This window comes from Bacillus rossius, chromosome 1 (assembly GCF_032445375.1).
Source record: "Bacillus rossius redtenbacheri isolate Brsri chromosome 1, Brsri_v3, whole genome shotgun sequence".
Taxonomy (NCBI): domain Eukaryota; kingdom Metazoa; phylum Arthropoda; class Insecta; order Phasmatodea; family Bacillidae; genus Bacillus; species Bacillus rossius.
Genome location: NC_086330.1, coordinates 6,068,684 through 6,089,286, shown reverse-complemented (window position 1 = coordinate 6,089,286; position 20,603 = coordinate 6,068,684). Strand labels below are relative to the sequence as shown.

The 20,603-nt window shown below is 39.4% G+C and overlaps 1 protein-coding gene across 3 annotated transcripts in view; it reads right to left on the bottom strand.

Annotated features, from left to right (window-relative positions):
* Nucleotides 1-1,945: 1,945 nt before the first annotated feature.
* The window catches only part of LOC134531564 (serine/threonine-protein phosphatase 1 regulatory subunit 10-like), a 143,380-nt gene continuing 124,722 nt past the window's right edge, over nucleotides 1,946-20,603 (bottom strand). For 2 of the 3 annotated variants that reach the window (XM_063367271.1, XM_063367282.1), the window contains exons 6-12: nucleotides 9,192-9,415; nucleotides 8,738-8,843; nucleotides 8,212-8,442; nucleotides 7,457-7,700; nucleotides 5,743-6,139; nucleotides 5,158-5,515; nucleotides 1,946-3,105 (exon numbers count right to left, since the gene is read on the bottom strand). In XM_063367271.1, coding sequence (XP_063223341.1) covers nucleotides 2,966-3,105; nucleotides 5,158-5,515; nucleotides 5,743-6,139; nucleotides 7,457-7,700; nucleotides 8,212-8,442; nucleotides 8,738-8,843; nucleotides 9,192-9,415 — 1,700 coding nt within the window. In that variant the 3' untranslated portion in view covers nucleotides 1,946-2,965. The remainder of the gene's footprint in view (nucleotides 3,106-5,157; nucleotides 5,516-5,742; nucleotides 6,140-7,456; nucleotides 7,701-8,211; nucleotides 8,443-8,737; nucleotides 8,844-9,191; nucleotides 9,416-20,603) is intronic. The other variant, XM_063367278.1, reaches the window with a different exon arrangement.

The following is a 20,603-nucleotide window of genomic DNA, read 5'->3' as shown; positions in this document are numbered from 1 at the left end:
GTTAAATAATTAACGTTCATTGAATTTAGTATTTTAAGAGACTATATTTTGTAATCTGAGGTGAGTTTTGATTAAATATGCTAAATTTTTTTTGTTTTGTTATTTTGCATTTTGGTGTTTTATGGTATACTAACTTGTATTTCGGTTTTATCACCATTCATTCACCATGTTATCTTGTCCCTAGTTATAATTTACATTCATAAAAAGAAATTACAACCTGAAAAAAGCTTTTATCATATTGTAGTGACAATGAACTGTTAGCCTACTTATATTCAATGCCATAAAATATGAGAATTTCATGATGAAATATTTACTATTAAATCTTTAATGTTGAATTTGCTCAATAAGGTTAAGGTTTGTTTGTAGGAAGAATTTAAAGACTGATATCCGTGATTTAACAAATAAAAAACAAATTGGTATACATACATATACTTAATTTTTTACTATGGATTTTAAAATTTTCAGCAACCTTTTAGAGCATATTTTGAACAAATGTCAAACATAAAATTAAAAAATTATTAGTTTTATTTTTTCTCCCCAGATTACAACCCAAAAACAAAAATAACTTCATTAAATCATTAAGAGACAAGGTATGAAGATAATAAATAAAGCAGTTAACTAACTCCCTATCATTTGGCATAAACATAGCAGAACCTCCACAATTTTTATGTCTATGTGGTGAAATAACAACTTAAGTACATATAAGAAAATGTACTGGGCAAAACTTATGTAATGTTAACTCATACAAATAACAATTATTTCTTAACCTAAACTATAAAATCATGAAAACAAAGTGTAAACCAACACGAAGATAGTTTATTTCAGAATTATTTTTCACATTTATTCTAAAGATTCTTGGAAACAAAAGTTACCAAGCAAATTCGTGGTCCCCCCCCCCTTGCCTTTATCATCATGTTTCAAATACACTGGTAATACTACCTACTCTGTCATGAAATTTCAGCAAAGAATTCTTTAAAATAATGCCAAGCATGATAAATTTAAGCAAATTCTGTTTTCAACTACATTCCTGGACCTGAATCACACTTAGTTTATGCACCCGCCGCTAGAATACGCTACTGGAGAAATATCAACTATTTGAATAATTTTTTTAGCAGGCCAAAATTTTAAACTATGTAAATGAAACTGCTCCGATAAAAGTGAAAAAAAGCTTAAAATACTAAATCCTGCCTGCGGACCTGATTTTCGACGCAGAATTTTATTAAAATACTGCTCATTGTTAAAATTCATCAAACAGGTAATAATATAAAGTTTACCTTTCTGTCTGTGAACTTTGATAACGCCATCCACCACAGATGGCAGCACCATGGTTGTTACAACACTTGACTTGACTTCATTGATTTCCATCGCATTCACAAAATTACTCCCACCAAATGCTGTATACCGACAGCTAAGATGTTACACATTTTAGATACTTACAGCATATGTATATTACTTCATCATTCAAATTTGTACCAAGTATTACATATCTATGGGAACTGGTGTAGATTAACTCGTGGAAACAGCTGTCTCGTGCAAAACTTAGTGTTTCCACAAAAATGTTTTAATTTCAAACGAAACTTTATAAACTGCCAAATTTCATGATTCACCATTTTTCGGGGTGCCTAGATATAAGTATTACTTTACCTAACTAGTGTGCTACACAGTTTTCAGTGAAAGTAGTTAAGTAGAAAGGCAGGCAGTCCTTTTTATTAATTTTTGATGCCGTATCACTATTTGACTATAAAAACCATTTTATATTAATATTAAATTAATAAAAAAGTAAATTTCTGGTTACACATATCTAAGATGCACTCCCAAATACAATTCCAATGTGTTATGATTAGGTATTATACAAAATAAAAATTTGTTGAGTTAAAAATAGTTTTTTCTCAATTCATGTGTGAAAAGGCAGTATCAAATAAATAAAAAAAAGAGTAAATGAAAATTATTTGTAATTTCTTTTAATCTTTGTAAAAATGGTAACAATCACAAGTATAAATATCCAAATAAAAAATACTCCCCTCTTGAGTAACACATATAATATATAAACCACTTTTTACTTACATTGCTTTAACAAATCACAGGAAAACAGCTACACAAAACTGACTACTATTTACAATATGTACACTGTACACTAATGATGTCATTTGCGTTGTGAATATCACAAGCATCTGACAAATGCAATCATGTGTATAGTAACTGGGAAGAATGTTCCCAAAACAATTCCATCTCTCAGAAACTATATTCACTTAAAACATAATTTGTACTTTCATAATTTATTATATTAAGTTGGTTGAACCTCAGCCTTTTAGAGAATAAAAAAAATGCTAAATTTGCACTGCACTCACACAACAAAATTACAGATTTTAACGATAATAAACATTTTATTTTATCTACACAGTGAAACTGCAGTCATGTGACAATGTTCATCTTCTTGAAAATTGTTATTGATCACAACTTTATATTTAAAAAATATTGGGTTTTCTTTCTCATGCCAGCAAGTAAAATTAACACTGCTCTCCTTTTCAGGCCAAGTAAATTTGATTTTATTAATTCAAATCTGCTGCACAGAAAGTCCTCTTTGTAACCCTGCATTAAAACACACAGACAGAACACCAGGCTCATGGTTTTGTTCCTCACAGACACCGAAGGAAACATGAACAATGACTGTGTGCACAACATAACTGATATGTTCTTGAAAACAGTGTCAGCTTATCGAAGGAATATTTACACCCAGTAAGTACGAAATAAAACCCATCACTGCTTCTGATGTACATAAAGTGTCAATAAATAACGAGGCAGACGTATCACGAAATGAAGCTGTAGCCATATTTACACTGTTGAGTACAAAATAAAATGGTAGCACCAAGAAAATGGCCCAAAGCTGCCAAGTCTCTAGTCGACCTCGGAGGAATGCGCGGAGGCGACACTAGAACGTGTCGCCCGCCGCCAGTCAGGGTCTCGCTCAGAACTGGGGGCCGTTCACGCCCGGGTGGAGGAAGGGACAGTCGTCTCCCGTGCGACAGTAGCCGCTGCGGAAGTGCTTGCAGAGGGACGGGCGGGGGTTACCCGCGCCCCCTCCAACACCCCAGTTGCCTCCCCTTCCTGCAACAGAGACGACACGACGTGAGCACTACATGCAACTCCTACATGGTTACTCTCGACTGTGAGAGTGTATACATAAAAACTACCCTACTACCTTCTAAACAGATAGAATTAAATTTAATTAATCCTATCATGTAGTAGCCTAGTGGCACAATACAGCTCAATGTGATGTCTGCTTGACAATACTCATTGCCAACCAGAGATATGCAACATGGCAGCCAGAGTTAAGTAATCCAAAATCTTCTCACACAAGTTTAAAATTACCTTAAAGGGCCACCTAATCACAGGTGTATTTGTGTCAGTGATGCGGAAAGATAAGTGCGACACTAGCTGGCGCTTCTGTGTGGTATCTCATAGTGCAAGTCTCTGAAGTGAAGCACAGTCTTCTCATGCATAGGAAAGCTATGAAATTTGAGCTACAACCATGACTATTTGGTAGGGAAATAAAGATTAGGGTGTAATGCAAGTCCTTTGAGTGCTTTCAAAAATATTTCCTGGGTGTTCCATACCTAAATAATATTCTGAAAACATGCATCCAAGCCATTTTCACTCTCCTAAAAATCCAGTTGAAAAAATTAAATCTGGAAACAGAACTACTCATTTGTCTGTCCTCTGTGTATTCTTGTGTGCTTTTAATCATAAGACACCACTCATACATTATATACATTATATACATTATATACATTCCTCTCAAGGGAATGCCACTGCCACAACTCCAATGAAATAATTTTGAAAATCAACTCATAAACCATAAAAAAAATTGTTAAACTAATATGAAGAAATATAAACCAAATACACCATCTTGGATTCAACAGTTTGTATGTGAATATTTTGCTTGTATTAGAAAGAACTTATATTAATTGACAGTAAATAGCACAAGGAATATTAAAATGCAATTTTTTTTGCTTTTATTAGAAAGAACTTATATTAATTGACTGTAAAATAGCACAAGGAATATTAAAATGCAATTTTATTTTTTTACACGCTTTATATTAGCTTCACCTGTATGTTTGTTTGTATGTTTGTAACCGACTCCTTTGCACTCGATTTTGACCCACTTTAAACGGACAGATTTAATCTAAACTTCGTACACTTATCGAGGACCGGTGAAAATACACAAGGAATATTAAAATGCAATTTTATTTTTTTCCAAACTAGAATCTAATCTGCAATTAGTATGTATTTGAATGCCTAAAGCATAAAGCCAATCAAAATTCATCATCTATCCTAAATTAATTAAGGCTGTATGATATAAAAAATCAATTAAACCATTACTGGTTTAACTAGTCTTCAAAAGGTTGGTGATATCATCATAGTAAAAAGGGCAGTATGTAGCCTTCAGTCATTGTTATCTCAAGAGCTATTTTTTGTTCCTTGTTGCACAAAATTGTCAAATCATGTGAAGAACAAAATGTGCGAGCTCAGAGATATCTCGGTGCAAGACCAATTCTAGCAGACTGTCTTGTGGCAGACATGGCATTCCATCAATCTCCAGACCAGAGTCCGCGACTGTTGCTACGAAACACTCTGGAAGGGTTTAAGGATCCCCATCAGCCCAGAACTCGCAACCTTTTCTTACAAACATTAGCTGTAGGCCAACATTTTCACAAAGATGCAAAATTGCAAGTGTCACATTGGTGTCAACCCAAGAACGCAGACTTATATGACAGGAATACTCAAGTTGGTTCCATGATATGACAAATCAACATTCTAATGAGAAACATGATAAAAAGTATGTATGTGAATATTTATTTCCGTTGAATTAAGCTTTCTTTACGCTTGAGAAAATCTCACCACCTGGACATTCCTCTGGAATTATAAATACCTACTGCAATTCCTCAACATCAAAAAATTCCAAAGTCCCTTGTATGCATATATTGCTCCTAAACAGATATATATTTTGTGAGATAACTATAGCATTTTCAAAAGGTTAGTACACAATTTAGTAACCTACTCCCGACTCAGCGGGCTAGGATCATGGAGTGTGATGTAACCATCAATGATAAGAGTCACAATCAAAAGTAAAACATGTCACTATGCTGTGTCGCTCACCGCGGTTGCCTTGCCAGTTCTGGACGCCCCAGCCGCGCCGGTTGCCGCGCATGCCGCGCCGGTTGTTGGGGTTGCCGCGTGGCGGGAACTGCTGCTGCTGCGGCGGCATGGGCGGCTGCGGCTGGAACATGGGCGGGCCGCCGCCCATCGGGAACCCCTGCTGCGGGAAGCCGCCCATCTCGCCGCCCATCATGTTGTAGTTCATGTCCTGGCCGGGCATGCCGCCCATGCCCATGCCCATGGGCATCCCGGGGCCGGGCATGCCTGGGCCGGGGCCGGGCATGCCGGGGCCGGGACCGCCTTGGTTGTACATCTCCATGGGCATCTCGTTCATGTTGACCACCTTGCCGTCGCCCGTCTGCACACACACCACACGCTTGGTAAACCCTTACTTCAACTACTGTGCATCTGCTAGGTGGTCAGTGCACTTCTCAATTAGTCAAACAAGAAATTACTTAATTTTATTGCTTTTTATTAATAGGGCTTTACACAATCCAACATGACCCTTTATTGCCATTGGTTTAATATTTGAGTCTATCACGTGGAACAGCAGAAGGAGGAGAGAGAAGGGGTACTGGTACGTACCCTCCAGTCGCCGGCGGGCTGCGGCATGGACGGGTGCTGCTGCATCATGGGCATGCCGCCCATCATGGGCGGAGGTGTGGGGCCCATCATGGGCATGCCCTGGCCGGGGAACATGACGCCCGGCTGCACGGGGAACTGCTGGTAGGGCGGGAACTGGGGCTGGTGCTGGGGCGAGGCGACGGGCAGGGGCGGCCCCAGCAGGGGCTGCGGCACGGGAGCGCGGTACTGCGGCGTGTGAGGGGGCGACGGCGGCAGCAGGGGCTTGGGCTCGGGCCACGCCTGGCCCGTGAAGTCGTTCACGCTCTCCTGCCCGCCCGACGCGTCCTCCAGCGGGATCACCACGGGGTCCGTGGTCGCGTGTATCTCCAGGTCGGGCTCCGCGGGCGAGTCGGGGATCCTGCGGCACACACGCTCTCGTCAGCCGTGATCCCGTGTGCCCTCGGTGAGTCGCGCACAACACAACTACTGGCATAAATGTTAACAACCTATCTTAGACAAAACAACACAAGTCAAAATGACAACAAAAGTAAAAATACAAGATTTTTCAGCCTATTCTCCTAATTAATGAATATATTTTTTCTTTTATTCTTTTCTAATTTAGAAGATGGCGGTATTGTGGAAAAGGTTTCAGGTTCAAAGCCCAAGATGATAAACAAGACAAACATAAACTTGCATTAAGCTATGTAGAAAATTTCCGCTACACAAATACTGAAACTCTGGTTAGCATTATTTCTTAAATAATAAATAATAATAATAATAATTATTATTATTATTATTATTATTCAAATTTAAATATTTTTTTATAATGTTCTATATTTATTCTAAACTAGCTGCAGTACCCAGCGTTGCCCGGGCTGAACACAGGGTGAAGGGGAACTGTTTAGAGATCAGATGTAGTTAGTAATTGTCTTCTTAATTTGAATGCCAAGTGTGCAAAATAATTTATATCACTTTCAGATCCCGACAGACGTTCTGCCAGTTTATAGTTATTTACCTGGTCTGTATGTAATCTAGACTCTATAAAGCAATATAGAAAAAAAAACTGAAAAATAAGGGATTACTAATATTGAAAAGATTCCAGTATCTAGCTAATGCTCGGCATGCATTGCAATGCCTCATTCAGTTTTGTTTTGTATTATGTTTGAAGTAGTTACACATATACAAATAATCTATCCATGTCTTTAAATATATATTTATCTCTATCTACATCTATAGTCCTATATATCTATGTATCTCTCTATCTGTATTTATCTCTTTATATCTACATATATACCTCACACTATCTCTATGTATTCTATGAGGGTACTGATTGCTTCGTTGTTAATATCACACGGGTGTTTTTTACTTGACTGGGAAAATTAAGAATGATAAGGCATCTAGTGTGTGGCAACTTCTAGCGCCTGCGGCATTGTCAACACACACTTCGTACGTGTACTGCATGTTGTATCTAACCCCCTCCAACGCATTTGATTCTAAATTGGACTTTTAGTAAGGATTCCTAATGTTATTGATAATATAATATAGCCTATAGCCTTCCTCGATAAATGTTCTATCCAACACTGAAAGAATGTTTCAAATTGGACCAGTGGTTCCTGAGATTAGCGCGTTCAAACAAACAAACAAACTCTTCAGCTTTATAATATTATAATATTAGTATAGATTATAAGAGATGAAAGTGAGACTACACGACGCGCAGGTGGTACTCGGCACTCACAAGGAGTTGTTGAAGTAGAGGGCGCGCAGCACGGTCTTCTCGCGCGCGTACTGCACGTCCTTCTCGCGACTGTTCATGCCCGGCTCCACCACGCTCGGGGGCAGGTCGATGGGCACGGGCGGCCGCCACGGGGTCTTCTCCTCCATCGTGTCGTCCTGGGGCAGCTTGCGGGCCAGCAGGAACGCCTCTCGCTCGTGCGTGCGCTCCATCTGCTTCATGTCCGTGAAGGTCTTGGTCACGTTCACTGCGCACACACGGCCCTGCCTCACTCCCGCGCCACCGCCAACGCAACTTCTCAATAGCAACTCATTGTCACGTTCCGCCCGAGCCCAGCGTGCAACAACCGGCCAACCACCGTGCTAGAAAATATTCTATAATATCAAACAGGTTAAGGCGGGCTTTTTAAAAGCAGAAATTTGAAAAATTTGGTTTATTTGTCCAATTTCGTCATTTCAAATTAACAATTTATTGACATTGATTTGATTTCAGTTTATTTTTATAACTAATTGTTCGTGATTATATTCAAACAAATTATTTAAATTAAATTTGCAAAAACTGTAAATAGTATTTGAAAATTAAAAAGTATGCAATTTTTCATCAATGTTTTCTTATGACGTCATCACGTAAAATTATCGTCTGTAAACCGACTTTACAGACAAGCTCCTTTTATTGCAAATAATGACTATATCAGCATTTATGCATGTTCATACATAATTCAACAGCCTGAATATCATGAAGCTGAACTGGTGACTCACCTCTCTCGGTCTCATCGAGCTCGAAGAACTGCACGTCTATGAGCTCCTTCTCGGGCTTCCAGTGGACAGACTTCTTGGGGCCCTTGTGCACCTTGTGGTACACCAGCACACCCTTGCACGCCCGGGGCGCGCCGCTGTCCTCCAGCTCGCTGGTGGAGGTGACCGTGTCGTCCCTCACGGCCGCGCTCACCGCTTCCTCCAGCGCCTCGTCTGCGTCCAGGGACTCCTGGCCTGGGGCACGCACGTCACCACACCCTCCCTCACTCTCCCATTCCACTTGCATCAGCCTGATAATCACCGTGTTCAAACAATATTAACAAGTTAAATTGGACTAACTCAAGCAGTATACAGATTAGCAACCTGTGATGGTTGTAGAAATGAAATTTTAGTTAAATTAAGATATACATTTAAAAAAAAAATAGCTGGAAATCAACGACATATACTTTATAAAAAAAATTCGTTTAAAAAATGTTTACAATATTATTAATCATGCACTCCACACAAACCAAACAACTAGCGCACTCACTCTTGTTGTTCTCGTCACTCTCCCCCGAGTCGTTGCTCTCCTGGTCCTTGGACACCTTCGTCTCCGTGTCTTTGTCGTCGTCCACCTCCAGCGTGTCCTGGTAGAACTGCAAGCAAGCCACGCACATCGCTCGACACCTTCCCCGGCCTCTGTCAGCCAACACAGTTGTGATCACCGACTGCAGTTAGTGGTTCTCTGCGTTCCAACAGAGAGCGGTAAGATTTGTCTGCCGTATTAAAGGGTTAAAATTTTTGGTTTTTAAAACTTTCTTATCATGAGGCAGAAATTGCAAGAAGTTCTAACAAATAGGACCTTTAAATTTTTTGTTAAAAAAATATCTTTTGAGTCCTAGTTATAATTTTTAACTTTTGGCCACCAACATCATGGGTGAATGGAGGGACCTTATCGGTAGTTAGTAGGTCCAAGTCTTGTGGTGAAGACCATAGGAGCACACCTTAAAGGCAGGCTTGACGCTGGACGGAGACTTGGAGGCGTCCTCGCCCGGAGACCCCGGGGGCGTGGTGGCCTTCCCTTCGTCCTCCTTGCCGGCCGCGTCCTTCTTGGCGTCCGGCCCCTCCTTGCCCGAGCTGCTGGCACGGCGCTTCCTCTTGCGCGGCTCCTTCCGCGACGACGCCGTCAGCGCGTCCATGAACATGTCGCTCTCCTGCAGGAAGGCTGCTGCAACAGGAGCGCACGCCTTCAGACCCCCGCCCGCACGGTACACTGGACAGGCACACCACAGGCGCAGACGTCTTCCCTCCCGCTGGCGCTCCGTTCTGAAAGCTTACTTCATACTGAGATATCCACAAGTACAGGAAATGTCAAGCACCGCCTGCCCGCAGGGTCCACCCGCCTGAAAGAGACTCGCTGCACGTCGAACTGCAGACCGGCGAACATGCAGCTGCCCCAACAACTGGAAATCAACATGCACATCTTTTCTTTTTTTTGTTTACGTGCATCTATAGATCTAGTGCTATGTTACTACACTACAATAGCTTATGCAACTAGCATCTACTTCATCAGCGCTGCCGTAAATCTTGTCTTGTACACATTATGATGATGATTCGGTTTACTTAAAACGAAGCCGTATGCATGACTGCTAGAAATAAGATAACAGGATTACTATATTACTACTAAGAATATTTAATACGTAAGTACTATGACTTTAATAAAAAAAGTTTCAATTCAACATTTTAGCACAGTTCAGTATACTATTTTTAACTGCTGTGGCTCAACCAACTTATGTTTTTTTTTTACTCATACACACTCTCATATCCACCCCATACTACTACTTCACCAAGCCATGCCACACAGTGGTTGGGCTCCTACATTTGCTGTGTGCCAGTGTAAACACTACTAACTCTCACAACTTACTACACTGAAAGCCATGTAGTTTTACCATTTATCTGTGGTACCTACTGCAAATTCTGCTTGTGTATTAAATAGGTGTGTGTATATATATATATATATATATATATATCATATAAGCTACGTTCCATTATTGGATCTGATATTGCTTTCAACATTACCATCAAATGCCAGGACTGATAAATCTGGTCCATGATTAGGGTTACCAGATGTCTATATTAGTTAAGAACTTAGGCAGTTGACAATGAAATAAAGTTAAATCCTGACAGCAGCAATTTTTTGCTTAATTTGTGTTTTTGTCTTATGTGTTTTTTGTAGTTTTCTTCTACAGACATACATGCTAAGCAGTGGCGTATGTCCAAAAGCTTACATCAAGTCATGCACTCCCATTGCACAAATCTTTCAAAGATAATATGAAATAAAGTATCTCTGACAACTTTATGCCAATGTATTAAAATATTTATATTCTAGGATAATAATTAGTTGGGTTCAGCTGTGTACTCAATTTCTTGTAAGTATTAAATTGGTCTACAGCTCTATGATGTACTTTTGTGTAGCTGAAAGAATATACAGACAATAAATAAATATCTAGTAACCCTACTCACAGCCAAAATTATTAATAAGAATTAAAATTTGATCCATGATTCAATTTGCTTAATGCTTCACTTTATTTTCATATGTTAAGTATAAGCAAATGCATATTCAATTAATTGTTTAATGAATTTGCTTGTAAAGGGAAAAGGTAATGAATAACTAGAAATATTTTTTTTCCTAATCTTTTATTTCCTTTAATAAATTTTTATTCACAGGACTTCAGAATCAATTACAAAAATCAATGTTACCAAAACATGTTACACAAACAACTTGTTCATTGCTGCAAACCAGTTACACCGTAAATATTTTTAACAAATAAAAATTTAAAAAAATAAATGTAATAATCAAAACACAATTATTCAATTCATCGCAAGGGCGTCGCCAATCGATGGCCTAGGGGGGGAGGGGGGCAAGTTGTGGGAAAAGTATGTATTTTTTTTTTACATTTGGCTACATTTTTTTGAATCTCTAGGGCTCTAGGGGGGGGGGGGGGGCAAATGCTCCACCCCCTGGCGCACCCTTGATTCACCCTACGAAAGAGTCCAAGAATAAACAATCAGGACTTGTCGTTTCCTGAGAATGAATGTCAGTACTCAGTAGTGTGACGAGCACCCGGTGCTGTCACATGGCGCGCCGCCGCTACTAGAGGGGGGGGATACTCCCCCCGCCGCCCCTACAAGGGGAGGGGGAACTCCCGCCCCTGAGGCAGCAGGGCGCCGACTCCCGCCAGACGTGCAGGGCTGCGACCCACCACTTAGGGCCACGAATCACGCACTTGACACCGACCAGATAGTTAAGAACGTCCATCCAGGCGGACAAACTTATGTAACCTTCGAAATGTCTCGAAGGCAATGTCACTTAACTCTGTTTTCTCAGTTTTTAATTTCATTTTTTAAACGTTTCTACAAATTTTAACATTGTGTTAAAAATGAAATTAATTTCGACTGTTCAGGCAAAAGAATATGAGTAAAACATTTGTTTAAAATGTAATTTCACAATTCGTTAATTTAAAGTTAAACTGTCCAATTTTAATTATAGATTCAAAATACACAAACCATACCAAAAAGCATTATAAAAAATTTATAAAAATCTCTCCTGGAGGAAAAAAAAAAACTTTTTGACATAACTTCTACTTTTAACAGTTTAGAAATTACGTATGTGAATTCTGAAATATATAAAATATAGAGGTTAAAATTATTCAGTATTAAGAACATGTGTCCCAAAATATAAACCTTGTCTGCTGGCAGTTTTGATTATTTTGGGCGAGATGAGTCAATACTGTAAACTTGGCGTAGTTGTAGCAGTAAGCACTGCCTAGTATTATTATTACTTTTTTTACGGCGACATTAATATATGTACAAATAGAAATAGCCTATAACTTAGACCCTGTGACAAAATTCACATTATCATGACATACGGTACCAAGTTCTTTTATACTTTGATCAATTTTTTAAAGATGTCCAAACGTGGGTTGTCATAGTTTTGTCAGAATATTGATGTTGAAATAAACATTTGGTCGCATCACTAAATAACATCTCTCGCCCCAATAGCGAGTAGTGCAAAGCAACCAATAATCATAGTTTTGGAGACTCCAAGCCGAAGTAGGCACAGCAAAGTGAGAAAATGCTAGGTTCGCAAAATTTACACGAGGTTTTTAAAAAATTTTCTGCCAGAAAAAAAACTTCCCGGGCCCCAGATATAATAGGCGTGCCCTTTTCAAAACATGTTTTATTTTACGTGACTGACGCAATTATGGAGCCTTGAAAATAGGGAGTAGACAGCGGGGGCGGGGGATATTTTCTCCCCAATCGAAGGAAGGGGTATTTAGCTGGGTAGTGTTACTTCATACAGATCTTGCAACTCGTATATATGTATTTTATTTAAACAGCAATTAACAAACATTTAAATTTAAGGGGGTAAATAAACACTATCTTCACGGGACGATTTGAAAAAGTAGCCACCGCGAAATGGAATTCTGACTGCTCCCGATACCGAAAGGCACGATCATCATTCCCAAATAATAAAAATGGAATTGCCATAAATGCTTTATAGTCCAATGAGAATTTACACCAAATTAAATTAAGTTTCCATGTTGGGTCCATCAAGAGAAAAAAGTGTAGAGCCGACATCACTGAACTGTGTCTCTGCACTACAACCGACGAGAGAATCACGAAACTTCTCTGTACCGGACTATTCCACCGTTTAAAAAAAAAAAAAAAAAAAGTGTTTTAGGGTAGTCACACCAGTTGGGTGTGTACTCAACATGAAAGTTATCTTTCGCAAAATGTTTATCCGAGTTCACTGTTTTTTGCCGAGAATCATCATGTACCCTCCTTCCGTGGACTCGTGTACGGCCTGATGAGACACGCAGAACTATTACTGTACGTAAGGCTTGAGATGTACAACATAAAAAATTAACATGACCCACATTTGAAACAGCCTAAAAGCACTGTGTGCTGAAACAGCCTAAAAGCACTGTTTGCTGCTACAGCATATATTTTTATATGCTGTAGCGTGACGCCATTGAAAACAGAAGATATGCCACAGCACAGGTGTTACAAGCGTAAAAAGAGGAAGTGCTTTGGAGTTAAAAGCTTAGTTTAAAAGTGTAAATGGTACAAAATTGTATTTTGAAAGTGAACTTAATAGCGAAAGTTCACACATAACAGCTTTGTGATGAGGTATGACAACTTGCGTGAGGTAGAGTAGGGGATGCACCACAACGCCGAATGCCAAATTGACTACAACACCTACAGCTAGAAAACTGCTGTGTACCACAACGCCGAAATACATTAACACCGAAAAATGTCATTGCAGGACTGCCACAAAGGTTAGGTTAGGTTAGGTAAGGTTAGGCTAGCCTAGGTTAGGTTGTGGTATTTCGGCGTTAAGATACATTTAAGAAAAACACAAAAATTCATTCAGTTGTTTTACATTTTGCTCCTGTGCGCGCCCCCCTCCCCCCCCCCCCCCTTTCTGGAAGCAACATTTTTCGGTGTTACTGTATTTCGGCGTTGTGGTACACAGCAGTTTTCTAGCTGTCGGCGTTGCGGCCAAATTGGCATTCGGCGTTATGGTATTCGGCGTTATTGTACGTTCGGCGTTGTGGTAACGACCCGGTAGAGTATAGTCAGAGCGAGCGAGATGCCGTCTGGGAGCAGCCAGCCCGCAGTCTTCAGTTGCGCTCCGGGCCGCGGGGCGCGCCACCGGCGCAGAGCGGCAGTGCGGGAGTGCGGGAGTTCACCCAGGCACGCAGCATCGCACTGAATACCGCGAGGTGCCCCGTTTCTCTCACTCGTCTCACTGTTGTAACCCGGAGCAACTGTGTGTATCATCCCGCCAGATTATGGCCACTCATTTCAGAATACCTACGTCCAAAAATTGTTATACTCAGGATAATTCGTTACAATAGTCATGAAGGATACATGGTTAAAAGTATCGATTCAAAAATAACAAGTACAAAAACACATAAATCTAAAGGAAAATACTCAATATCATTTTCATTACAACCTACAGGCGCAGGTAGATTATGAAGTACTTTTTTTTTTTTTTTTGGATCAATCTGCAAACGTCTGGAACATCTTTAGAACTAATTGTAGATTGCTAACGTTCTCAAATACAAAATGATATATGTATTAATTTTTTTTTCTTCCATCTTCTAAGTAACTAAAATGTTTCGAATATTTTCAATTCAATGCTTTGTATCTAGAATTCTAGAACGAGATACTTATTATGTCTACTTGAGTATTTAAAAGGTTTCATGTAAATTCGAACGATATTGATAGTAAACATAAATAGCGAAGTTTTAAACCATTTGAAGGGATTTTTACATTAAATTGTGTATTTGACAAAACACACACTAAAATGTTGATTAATTTTTGTGCCTTAACCCTTACTTCCATCCCTTGCAGTAATGGTTTGTGGTATCATACTTTACTTTAGACATAGGTTTTAAATAGCATTTAGGTTTTAAATAGCATTCAGGTTTTAAATAAATATGAATGGAATCGATTATGTAGAAGGTTAAAGAAGTTTAAATTATATTTTTTCAACTCCTTGAAGTAATGTTTTTTTTATCACAAATTGTTTCAGACAAAAGTGTTGGATATTATTTAGAAGATTAATGTATTGTAAAAGATTTGATAGTGTATGTAATAACAAAATTATGAATTTTTTGTTCTTAAACCCCTGTTTTTTTTTCACCACTTACGTAAAGGTTGGTTGTATAAAAAAATTCAGAAAAAAAGGTTGTCAATAATATTTATATTTATAGTAAATATAAGCGGCTTGATGGCATACAAGGAATGATTATTTTTTAATGAAACCCCTTGCATCATTGGTTCATCCCTTTAAAAACAAGAGCGTGCGCAGAAAAGGGGAAGGTGCTGACAAAGTGTTGATATAACCCCCCACCACACCCACCCCGCAAAAAATAAATTATGCGTTCGCTATTGCTTACTACGGCAGTTGTTACTTTTTTCCCCACCCCTTGCAGTTACTGTTGGTCGTATTAAAAAAATTATTTAGACAAAAGCATTTGGTATTACTCTTAACAAAGTACGGACTTAATAGAATTGTATCGGTTTTTCTGTTTTTTCAAAATACCCCTTCCCCATTTCTACCCCTTTGGACAGATTTTACCAATTGATAATAACATTACTAAATAGATGTTATGTATCACTTCCATTTGCGCGTAATTACGGCAGCTATCGTATCCGTAAAAATGTTATTATATATATATTTATATATACATGTATATACATATATACACACACACGAACATTTGCGATGACGATTATTTTTAAGTCCGTAGACAATTAAAAAAATGTAAAAATATTCCGGAAGTCATACCATGGTAACGGCTATAATAGGTTACTTCAGCCTTAGATTTCTTCTAAATCTACCAAAACTAATACTGTCTACGTGACTGACAAGAGCCAGTGCCTCGTGGTCAGTCTACTTTCTGTACGTACGCGATTAATTTCGAACACAATAACTCAACTGAAGATTTTCACACAGCAAGTGAGTTCTAAACCACTAACAATGTTTTTTTGGCGTAGCACTGCTATCGTACGGCAGTTAAGATATCGTCCAATTTTAAGATTTTTTATATATAAAAAAATACCAGAGCGCTTAAAGAATTCGTCGCCATTTATTATGCTTAGAAAATTGAACTTCATGAAAGTGTAAACTCAAAATATTTAAGGCAATACAAATTATGCTGTATTCTGTATTAGAATCCTCGGCAACTTAAAAAGATCCCATTAAATTTCAATAAAAAAAACAATTTATGAATTATTAAATATTTTGGTTGTCATAGAAGTATCTTGACGTGTTATTTTAGAGCACATATTTTCAGTCAACCGTAACAAGATGTGTCGCCACACAAGCACTGAGACGGCTCCAGGCAGTGGGCATGGAGAATAGCTTGCGAAACACCCGGTGGCACCTCAAGTGAACTTGCGGGTGTAGCAGACTACTGAGTAGCATCTTGCGGCCCGCCGCGTGTAGTGGTGAGACATCCCCGCGTGTCAGAGCAGCCGACTAAACACCACTCCGTCAGACACGAGGGGATCAACTATCCGTCAACTAGTACGGCACGCCCCCACGCTAAGGGCATTAATCACGCGAGGCTCGAAAAGGAGGGGGGGGGGGGTGTCGGGAAAAATCACGAAATATCACAATGATGGAGGGGGGGGGGGTGTAGAGAGATACCATGTGTATTTATTTTTTCGCCCGATTTCTACTAAACCGAAAAGCGACGCGTGACCTTGACTCGCCGTAGCCAGGCAACAATATCCCCGCCCGCCACAACATGAACCACCCGGCTCGGCTTGCTTGCCAGTCGCCAGTAAGACTGTGATTTTGGCGCCGAATACATGCGTAAATCACATATAAGCCTTTCCTTTATTATTTTTATGCTAGTGAGAATAAACCTGCAACCTTAATGTGTGTCTGGACATGTTTATCATTGTGTTTAATTTTCCAGAATTAAATTAGATTATACCTATATTTAAAGATAATATTCTGAATTTTTGAAAAATATTTTGTATAAAAAAAAATACACGTGATTTATTGGGGGGGGAGGGGGGGTTAACAATTTGCTAAAAAAACATCACGTGATTAATGGACGACCCCTAAGCAGGTTGGTTTCAGATGGTAGTTGGGAATGGCGTGAGCACGTGGCGTTGCTAGACTCAGGTCGGTCGATACCCCGACACATACATGGCTCGGAGCAGGCCAGCGGAAACTGGCCACAGACACGGAGGGACAGTCCTTGTGTTCCCCACGTGGAAGGTCAAACCTAGTGAATTAAATTCTTACACACACGCACACACATGTATTAATATGGATGTTTGTATACATGACTAGAGACATCAAAAATTCGCGGATTCAATTCGTGAAATGCTACAATTCAAATAATTATACCTTAGTGCTGCTTCTGCCATTGGTTCACTGTTAATCTGGGGTAATGAGGGCCAATTAGAGACCCTCACTCATAGAAGTGTCGAATCACAGGCCGCCCAGTCGAGACGACTCACAAGTCAACAGCCAATGAACAGTTGGCATTTGCCCGAGTGTGTAGAGGATAGTGGAGTCTATCCTGGAGGTCATTCAACCCGCGAATTTTTCCGGTCTCTATAAATGACATTAATAAACTCCCGACACCGTTTGACCGATCATCATGAAAGTTGGCACATAGAAGGTTTGTGTGCTATCTCCATGTTGCTGTAACTCGCCGCCAGATGGCGCTGCGACTTCTACCGATCGCCACGAAAAAAATGGCATGTTGTGATTTTTAGTCCTTAAAACCTCAATAGAAAATAGTGATTGTGACGGAATAGTATTTGTTGGGCGAGTTTAAAAGGAAATACCATTCCAAACTTTTTATTGATTCTTTTACTAGATAGAAACGATTATAAATATATGAGAGACAGTGAAGCGAGAGGGAGGTGAATAAACAAACCCTTGCAAAACAATGTCTGCGGGGTTCCGCTAGTTCCGTATAAATGACGTTACCAAATTAGTCATAGTCACAATAACCTGGTTCCTTTTGGCAAAAAACCCCCGATGATTTTTTGTTATCTACGTCACGGTGGTTGTGTCTGCCTCCTTGTTTCAAGGACACTGCCCATGCGACGGGCCACCTACACCCTCGCGAGCCAATGTGTTTCCTACACCTCCTTACATTGGCCTGCGATCAAGTGCAATTTCTGTAATAATTGCAAGCAACTGAGCATTATAAACACAATTAGTTTCCAAATATGATTTTTTGGAAAATAGGATGTTTTATTTCAGTTTATTTAGGAAGCGGAGGAGTTAAAAAAGGTGGGTGGGCAAGGTGGTTTGCAGTTTAACAATTCGCACGTGGGCCGCATCTTGCTAACTGCCTCTCACGCGCGAATTCTGCGCAATACACGATACGAATACAAACATCGATAGATATGCACCTTCAAACATATTTGCAGTGTGTTTTCTGTTTGCACAACAGTGCTTTAAGATCAACGACGCGTTGCATCGAGGCGTGCAGCGCGTGCAGAGCTGATAGTGATGCATCACTAGCGGCACTGGCGGGCGACGAGAAGCATTCTGTTCACAGACGAGAGAGCCAAAACGCCCGGTCGTGCATCTTCAGGTTTTTTTTTGTTCATTGTAACTCATGATAACTAATGGTCAATTAGGTTAGGTTAGATACATTATAAATACTTTAAAACAATGTGGACGGTTGATTTGGTTAGGATAGCTACATTAAAGATACTGTGAACTCATGTAAACCGTTTCCTAGCCCTGGATAGCTACATATTAAAAATTTATTTGCTAAGCAACCATAAAATAATTTTAGTTTTTTTTTAATGTAGCTGTACTTACCTAATATAACCAACCATCCACAATGTTTTAAAGTATTTATAATGTAGCTAACCTATCCTAATCGACCGCAAAATCTAATGCCACACCGGTTTATACAATGACGGAAAAAAATCGAGCATGAACTTGGGGGAACTTCGGGTGTGGCTCTCTCGTCTGTGCAATGAAGGCTTCCCGGCGGGCGACTGTGGTACTCGAAGCAGCACGCGGTAAACAGCGGTGTTCGCTCCGGCGCCTGCCTGGCAACTGGCACTGCGCAGGCCATCACGCGCCTGCGCAGTATTCACACGAGACCGCGGGAATGCGTTGTGCGCTAGTATCACGAACACATTCAACAGCACATAACTCGAAACGCGAAACTCTAATATTCTATTTAATAAATTCTGAGTAATTAGTTACTAGTCCATGACATCCACGTACATCGTGTGGGCAAGCCAGCTCATTATTATTATTATTATTATTATTTCGTGAGGGGCTCAAATTTCAAATTCTATTATTTTCTAGTGTTAAATGCCATACTATAAAATACATAAAATATGAAAAATTTAAAATTAACCTTCAAAAAAAATATGACTATGCGTTGTAAAGAATGGGATGGAGATACACGCCAGTGATATATTGGAATAGCCACGCCCAATAAAAGATTCGCCAAGACAATACCATTTATTATAAAGAGAATTATTTCAAGGTAGTGAAATTTATGCACGGATTTGAATCAAACTTGAGGTCATGCAACTGAAAATTTATATTATAACTTTTCAAAAAGTAACGCGTGATTGAGAATACATTAGACTGTATTTTATATTAAAATTTACAGATACTTAAATATTTGAAGTACGGTATCTGTAAAATTTCATATAAAACACATTTTAAAAAACTTTTCAACAATCAAGGTTACTTTGTGAAAAGTTAATTATATAAATTTTATATTGTATGGCCTCTAATTGTATTAGAATCCATGCATTAATATCACTATCTTGATTCTATAAAAAATAATGTCTGGGTGTATCTCCACAGGGTAAGAGGGAAAAAGGGGAAAGGGGAAAGGGAGAAAGGGACAAATGGAGAAAAGGAGGAAGAGAGAAAAGGAGAAAGGGAGAAAGGGAAAAGGGAGAGAGAAAGAAAGGGGAAAGGGAGAAAGGGAGAAAGGGAAAATGTAGAAAGGAAAAAGGGATAAAGGGAGAACGAGACCAAGGAGGAAGGGGGAAACGGGATGATTGGGAAAGGAGAAAAGGGGTACACAAGGAGGGGAGCTACGCGAAAATGAAGGCTCGGAGCTGCAGTGTTAACACGGCATGAATGGTGGTTAGAGGGCTACAGCGAAATTCCCCACCCACCAAAATCAAAATTTCATACACTCGTAAACTTTGGACACGTTCCCCTAATTACGAAAATTCCAGGGCCTTAAATCACCTGGATTCGAAGCGACATAGCATCGGCTACAAGCGTGTGCTAACCACGCGATAACATGGTCTCTAATGCATGATGGCAATACAATATGTATTTACATAAGCATGCATCCGTTATGTATCTCGCATAAAAATCATACTCATAGTTGTTGATCGCGCGCGCAACAGGTGCAGTAGAAAATGTCGGAGCTAAACACTAACACAGCCGTCAGAAGCGTACCGCGGCGGACACAGCTGGCTGTACATTCTCAAAGCACTTTATACTTCCCAGGTTCAAATGCAGTGTTTGGTATTTCAATTCTAGTGCAATTTAATATTCACTTGATGTAAGATTTTCGACATACGCCATTGCTAAAGCTTGTTTCGTCTTTTCGTTTTATCGTGTTTGTCTCGTTTCAACTGTCGTGCTGAATTTTTTTGGGTTCAATTTTTTGTGCTGTCATCATTTGTGGGGTATTTTTTTGTTCTGTTAGTCCGTTTTTCTTTGTTTTTTCTTTGTTTATTGACCATATTCCTGTTATGGAATATTATGTGGTGTTTATATCCTGTTGACAACAATTTTTTGCTTAATTTGTTTGTCTTTTGTGTTTTCTGTAGTTTTCTTCGACAGATATACATGTGCTTTAGCG